The 6,967-nt window shown below is 47.0% G+C and overlaps 1 protein-coding gene across 1 annotated transcript in view; it reads left to right on the top strand.

The window, feature by feature from the left end:
- The first annotated feature begins 3,482 nt into the window (after positions 1-3,482).
- Positions 3,483-6,967, top strand: part of LOC114923294 (zinc finger protein with KRAB and SCAN domains 1-like) — a 5,741-nt gene continuing 2,256 nt past the window's right edge. The window contains exons 1-2 of the mRNA XM_029286063.1: positions 3,483-4,121; positions 4,885-4,987. Coding sequence (XP_029141896.1) covers positions 3,483-4,121; positions 4,885-4,987 — 742 coding nt within the window. The remainder of the gene's footprint in view (positions 4,122-4,884; positions 4,988-6,967) is intronic.

The following is a 6,967-nucleotide window of genomic DNA, read 5'->3' as shown; positions in this document are numbered from 1 at the left end:
CCATGTCCTTCCCTTTTTAAAAAAAGCAGTTTCCTTTCATGTGGATCACTCGTAGGATCACGTAGCAAGGAGTTTCGTAGGCTGCCGCTGCCTATTTAATGCCGACTGGCGGCAAGAGTTCCACCTGCATTATATAGCAGTTAATGACTGCTTAACCATGATCACACTGGGGTAGTTTGCTAAAACATATTACATTCTAAACTACAAACCACTGAGCATACCAATCAATGCATGGAGCAGTGTTTCTCAGCTTCAACAAGTTTAAGCTATCTGGACTTCATTTCCCAGAATTCCCTAGCCAGCTGGCTGGGGAATTCTGGGAAATGAAGTCCACACACCTTAAACTTACTAAAGCTGAGAAATATTAGTATGGAGTAACACAAGCCAGGTATTTCGGTGGATTTTGACCCAACCACGCTCTCTCTACCAAACCTATCTAGTGTCTTCAGCTGGCATGGGAAAAACAGAGCCCCAATCAATCAATCAATCAATCAATCAATAAATCAATCAATCAAATCGGAGGTGCCTCGCAGAGGACGTATTAAACCGGCCCTGCCCCAGGCAATCTCCCAAACCTATTTCCCCAAATCTTTTCTCTCTCTCTTTTTTTTTCCATTAACATGTGAATGGCATCCCCCATCCCCGGGGTTTTGGGTAAGGTCGCGCCCAGGTTTTCCCCACCTCCCCAAAAGGGGCGGGGCCAGAGAAAAGGAGGGGGGGCGTGCAAAAGTTTACGACGGGCAGGGTTCAATTCGCACCCAGATCTGGCGTCGTGCAAAAAGAAAGAGGACGCCGCCCGCCCGCCCTCCAGTTTTCCTTCCCACTCAGCTGCAACCGGGAGCGGAGGTGAAGTTGGGGGGGAGCAAACGTGGTTTGTGCAAATGATCATCATCAGTTTCTCTGGGCTTGGGAGGGCAGCTTGCGGGACTCACCGCCACCCTTTGTGTGGATGCGTTTTATTTCGTGCTTGCTATTCCGCCCGTCCGTGCCACGATCTGGGATTTCACGCGTGGAAAATTGGGCTAGAAAGTTAAATCTGGTTGACCCAGCAGCTGGAATTGGGTTTGGGTCGGGCCCGGGAGGGGAAGAAGAGCAACATGGCTTTGAATAGCGAGGCGGGCGGCATATTAATTTAATAATTCAATAAATATTGCAGTAACGTTTCTATGAAATTCCCTGGAGGTTTGCAAGAAATAGTGGTATTAAGACGCCCCCCGCCCCGCGTGGTTGGATTAGGGCCCTTCGTATCCGGCCTCCATCCACATCGAGGCGGCCTCCGATTAAGAAGGGAACCCTTGTCCTTCCCTTTTTTTAAAAAGCAGTTTCCTTTCATGTGGATCCACTCGTAGGATCACGTAGCAAGGAGTTTCGTAGGCTGCCGCTGGCTATTTAATGCCGACTGGCGGCAAGTACAAATTCTGCGGCTTGGCCTTAGCCGCGTTTACACGTGCTTTACTCCATTAACTCAGTTTCCTGGGCTGTAAACTCGGGTCAGCCAGACCCGCTGGGTTTGAGCCAGTGGCAGGCTAAAAGAGAACAGGCAAAAGTGGTATACTGTAGGCTTAGTGTTACCACCAATTAATTTAATTTAAACCATGACTACATCGTGAGTGCATCTTCTGTCAGCGTAATCATTGGGAACCTCTGCAACTTGGGTACGGTATAAAATATAAAGCCAGTTAATGATGGCTTATAACGCTATATTTCATTATTATGCCATAATCTTTCCTGGCAAGTTATTTGTCTTTTTAAAATGCCCTCTGTTATTAAATTGGGAGGGGGGCACATTTTTGCAGATAAGATTGAAAGATTTAAAACCCAAGTTCCTGCAAAGTATTATAAATGGATGACCTAATAAAGATATTCCCTAAATTGTTTGTGTGTGTGCATCTCCAAGGATAAGAATGGGATAAGCCCAGTGGTGGGATTCAGCCCAGTTCACACCAGTTCAGCAGAACCAGTAGCTAATTTTTTGTTGCCCAGGCCCAGAATGGACTTCTGGAAGTGGCATCCACACAGAGAACTGGTTGTTCACATATTTGAATCCCACCACTGGTATAAGGTCTCCTGCCTGAGCAGGGGGTTGGACTAGAAGACCTCTAAGGTCCCTTCCAACTGTTATTCTGATAACACACCCTGCCCTCTGGCTGACCTCTTTCCAGTCTAAATCTATTTAAAAGGGGAAAGACAGCCTTTTGTCTTGCTAAATAGTTCCTCTCTTATCTGGTTTCTCCACCTCCAAGGAATACAAATAATTTACAAATGGTTTTAGCCTTACAAACGGATTAACTGCACCTAGTGGTAGTGGAGCCTCAGCGAAAAGGTTGAAATGCTAATCCTGAAACTGATTGGGTTCAAGAGAGGATATGTTGCCAGCCTTAGCCCACACCCCCTTCCTTGGAGCTGAAAAAATTATCCCTGTCTTTGGGGAAAGGATGAAACCGCCCCAAATAGGTTGGGCATTTTAAAAATTAATATTTTTGATTCTGGCTTCTGATGAGATTCCTTTTACTTGGGAGGATCAAACTGAGGAGTGAGATTACATATCTGGCACACGGTTTTGAGAAGCCTATCAGCCACTTGGGTGCATAAAATGAAATTAGAGTTAAATACAGTATATTTTAATAAAACAAAACAATTATTGTAACAGTGTGTTCCTGCATTGAGCAAAGGGTGGCCCCTTAGTCAATAACCTAAACTAGTGGGTCTCAAGCTTGGCAACTTTAAGACCTGTGGACTTCAACTCCCAGAATCCCTCAGAGCTGTTCTGGCTGGGGAATTCTGGGAGTTGAAGTCCACACCTTAAAGCAGGGGTCTTCAAACGTGGCCCTTTTATGACTTGTGGACTTCAACTCCCAGAATTCCTCAGCCAGGCACGCTGGCTGAGGAATTCTGGGAGTTGAAGTCCACAAGTCATAAAAGGGCCACGTTTGAAGACCCCTGCCTTAAAGTGAAGGCCATACATCTAAGGCCACACCCATTAAAGTTGCCAGGGTTGAGAAACACTGCTCCATCCAACACCTTCATTTTGGTCCTTATGTGAATCCCATTGCTTTTTTCGATTCGATGGCAAAGCGAACCATTTCAGAAGAATCCTTTGCTTTGCAAATCTGATTTGGTGCTTTCCTTGCAAGTGTTTTTCCATCCTTCAAAAACCTGCAAAAGATGATCATATTTTCCTTTTCCTTTTTTTTTTTAGCTGCCTGGACACTTGCTGCCCTACCAAGCCCTCCAAACGTTTGTGAGGCAGCCAGAATAGAAGTTCTTCGCTGTGCCTGCACTCCCGTTGCTTCGGCGGCCGCCATTTTAAACGGTTCTTTATGATGAGGGCAAAGCTGCAGAAAAGGGACCTCCGTCTCAAACTGGAAAACAAGATGGGGCTAGCCAAGAAAGGAGGGCTACGGGACGGTGCTCCAAGTTTGCAAGCTGAGCTGGGCTTAGGAGCAGGCCCCCGGCCCTCTCTCGCCCCCCAAGCTGGAGGGATGGGGGGATCCCTGGAGATGCCCCACCAGCAAGAGGACCAGAGCATGCTTAATCTGTGGGAAACGCAGTATCAGGAGTTCCTGAGGGACACTTTTTCCGAGAAGCAGCTGCTGGAGGATCTCATCCCGTGGGAGGAGCCGCAGGCCTTCCTGGCCTCCTTTGAGAAAGTCGCCATGGCTTGCCGCTGGCCGAAAAAAGAGTGGGTGACGCGTCTGCTGCCGGCTCTCAGCGAGGAGTCCGAGAAGGCTTTCGTCGCCCTGTCCGCCGAGGATCGGGAAGACTACTGGAAGGTGAAGTCGGCCGTGCTGCGCCGGGAAGCCGCCATCAGGGAGAAGCAACGTCAAGCATTCCGCCGGTTCTGCTTTCAAGAAGCCCAGAGCCCGCGGCAAGTCCTCGCCCGGCTCCGGGACCTCTTCTGCCAGTGGCTGCGGGCCGAGAGGAGCAGCAAAGAACAGATTCTGGAGCTTCTGCTTCTGGAGCAGTTCCTGAACATCCTGCCCCGGGAAATGCAGAACTGGGTCAAGGAACGTATTCCGGACACGTGCCTGGAAGCTGTGGGTCTGGCTGAGGAGTTTCTGAGACGGCTCCAAACGCCCGAATGGAGGGGAGAGCAGATGAGGGAACCCTCTTTGCCCCTGGTTGGTTGTTGGAAATGCTATAGAGGTGGTCCTCGCTTAATGACAGTTGGGACCTGCAACCCCGTTGCCAAGCAACGTGGTCCTTAAGCGAGACATCGCCAGGCCGTGATGGGTTTTTTACCTCCTTTCTGCCCCAGTTGTGAAGGGAGGCTTCTTATTGTCTGTGAAAGCTTCCCAACGTGAATTTTTCTGAAGTGTCACCGTTCTAATATTATAGCAAATAGCCCTTAGACCAGGGGTAGGCAACCTTGGCTCTTTTATGACTCGTGGACTTCAACTCCCAGAATTCCTGAGCCGGCCATGCTGAGGGGAAAGGGAGAGGTTTTCAAGCTGAGCCATGCTGGCCCAGGAATTCTGGGAGTTGAAGTCCACGAGTCATAAAAGAGCCAAGGTGGCCTACCCCGACTTAGACTTATATATTGCTTCACAGTGCACTACAGCTATCTCTGAGCAATCTACAGCGTTGCCATTTTGCCCCCCCCCCCCAACAATCTGGGTCCTCATTTTACCAACTTTGGAAGGATGGAAAGGCTATGTCAACCTTGAGCTCGTCAGGATCGAACTCCAGGCTGTGGGCAGGAGTTCACCGGGAATGCTGCACTTAAACCCCTGTGCCACTAACGGCTCATTATGCTACCGAAACGCTTCTGTGTGTCTGTTTGTACCCTTTATTTGGGCAAAAGGGGCATGCCATAAGTCAACAATTTTGGAATCAATGTGGATATTTTAGTGGCATCTGGTTTCTCTCCCCCCCCCTTTTTAGGAGCCAGAAACACCAGAGGCTAAACCAGAAATGGCATCAACACAGAGACCAGCCAATGCAGACAGTCAGCAGCAAATCCAGCCACCACTGCAGCCTTATCCCTGTAAGAAACTTTTTACTTTTTATTACTATTTTTTAAAATAGTGGAAGTGTTCTGGACCATGTAGTTCTGCATGTTAGAAGGTTGGCATTTATTGGGTTAAGTGCTGTCTCCTTAAGAGATGGCTTATGGGAAATGTAGTTTAGCTAGTCAGCTATCTCATGTTATTAGGTATGTGGGAGGAGTTACTGAGCTCATCAGAGGATTTCCTGGACACGAGCCAGTTGGGAATGTCTTTTGTCTAAGAAATCACGGGGTCACCAGCATGTCTCCGATGACTCCAATTCACGATGTAGAAGTGGTATGGAGAAAGCATTAATTTCTCACCTATGGGAATGAACAGAGATGTATTTTCCAGAAGCAACCATCATAAATGCAAGTAATCTCTCTGAATAAATATGTTTCTGTTATGAAATTATTCCTATTGAGTTTATCTGTCTGATCCGATTTATAAGGCATTTTAACTCTGGGTCAGAACAGTGAGAAGATAACGCTCTCTCCATACCATCTTTATTTAGACAAAGACATTCCAATCTGGCTTTTTAAATAACAGATTAGGTGCCAGGTTTGGGGAGTTGCGCTCTAAAACAGCCATGGGGTGAAGGTGGATTTAAAAAGCAAAGCAAAGCAACTGCAGATTTTTGAAGAGATAACTTTAGCTGGCCTCCTAAAATCAAATTCTGTACACTTTGGCTTTCTGTTTGTGGCTGGGTACGACCTGATGGAGAACACGGCCTGTTGGCAGCACGAGAAAATGCATAAACATTAAAATATTGTTTGAGTGAAGGGTGAGGAAGCTTGATCAGCTGTTTCAGGACTTCAGATTTGACGTTCACCTTTGTCAGGCGGTCCAGACAGGAAATCAACAAGCATGAATATTTTATTTTAAGGTTACCGTAATTCAGACATGTCAAGCACAAGGCCGGGGGGGGGGGGGCGGATGCGGCCCGCGAAGTGGTTTCATGTGGCCCGCAAAGCCATCCTGGAAACAGTGAGAATCTTGCAAGCCTGAAAATCCATCTTCCCCTCCCCTTCCTTTTACTTTCCGTAGAATTAGAGAGAGGATCCCTTCTGTGATGTTTTCCGCACCCCCATTTCTTCTGATCGTTGTCGAGGCCAGTGTTTCTCAACCTTGGCAACTTTTAAGAGGCATGGACTTCAACTCCCAGAATTCCCCAGCCGGCCTGGTTGAAGTTGAAGTTCGCGCCTCTTAAAGTTGCCAAGATTGAGAAAAACTGCTAAGCTGCAATTAACCCCAAGGTGCTTTTTTTTTTTTTTTCACAAGGCCACTGGACTCTTTGTTTTTCTTTAAAGACGTTTCGCTTCTCTTTTGGAGCTTCTTCAAAAAAAAGAATGCAAATGTCCAGCTGTCTGTAAGGAGTATAAATAGTAGTAGTAGTAGTAGTAGTAGTAGTAGTAGTAGTAGTAGTAGTAGTAGTAGTAGTAGTAGTAGTAATAAAGTTGGAAGGGACCTTGAAGGTCATCGAGTCCAACCCCCTGCTCAGGCAGGAAACCCTACGCCATTTCGGACAAATGGCTGTCCAGTCTCTTCTTAAAAACTTCCAGTGTTGGAGCATTCACCGCTTCTGGAGGCAGGTTGTTCCACTGGTTAATTGTTCTAACTGTCAGGAAGTTTCTCCTTAGTTCTAGGTTGCTTCTCTCCTTGATTAGTTTCCATCCGTTGCTTCTTGTCCTGCCTTCAGGCACTTTGGAAAATAGCTTGACACCCTCTTCTTTGTGGCAGCCCTTGAGATATTGGAATACTGCTATCATGTCCCCCCTCGTCCTTCTCTTCATTAAACTAGACATACCCAATTCCAGCAACCGTTCCTTATATGCTTTAGCTTCCAGTCCCCTAATCATCTTTGTTGCTCTTCTCTGTACTCTTTCTAGAGTCTCAACATCTTTTTTACATCGTGGTGACCAAAACTGGATGCAGTATTCCAAGTGTGGCCTTACCAAGGCATTGTAAAGTGGTATTAA

Source organism: Protobothrops mucrosquamatus, unplaced genomic scaffold, assembly GCF_001527695.2.
Source record: "Protobothrops mucrosquamatus isolate PMUCROS unplaced genomic scaffold, P.Mucros_1.0 scaffold2802, whole genome shotgun sequence".
NCBI lineage: Eukaryota > Metazoa > Chordata > Lepidosauria > Squamata > Viperidae > Protobothrops > Protobothrops mucrosquamatus.
This window is presented reverse-complemented; position numbering and strand designations above follow the sequence as displayed.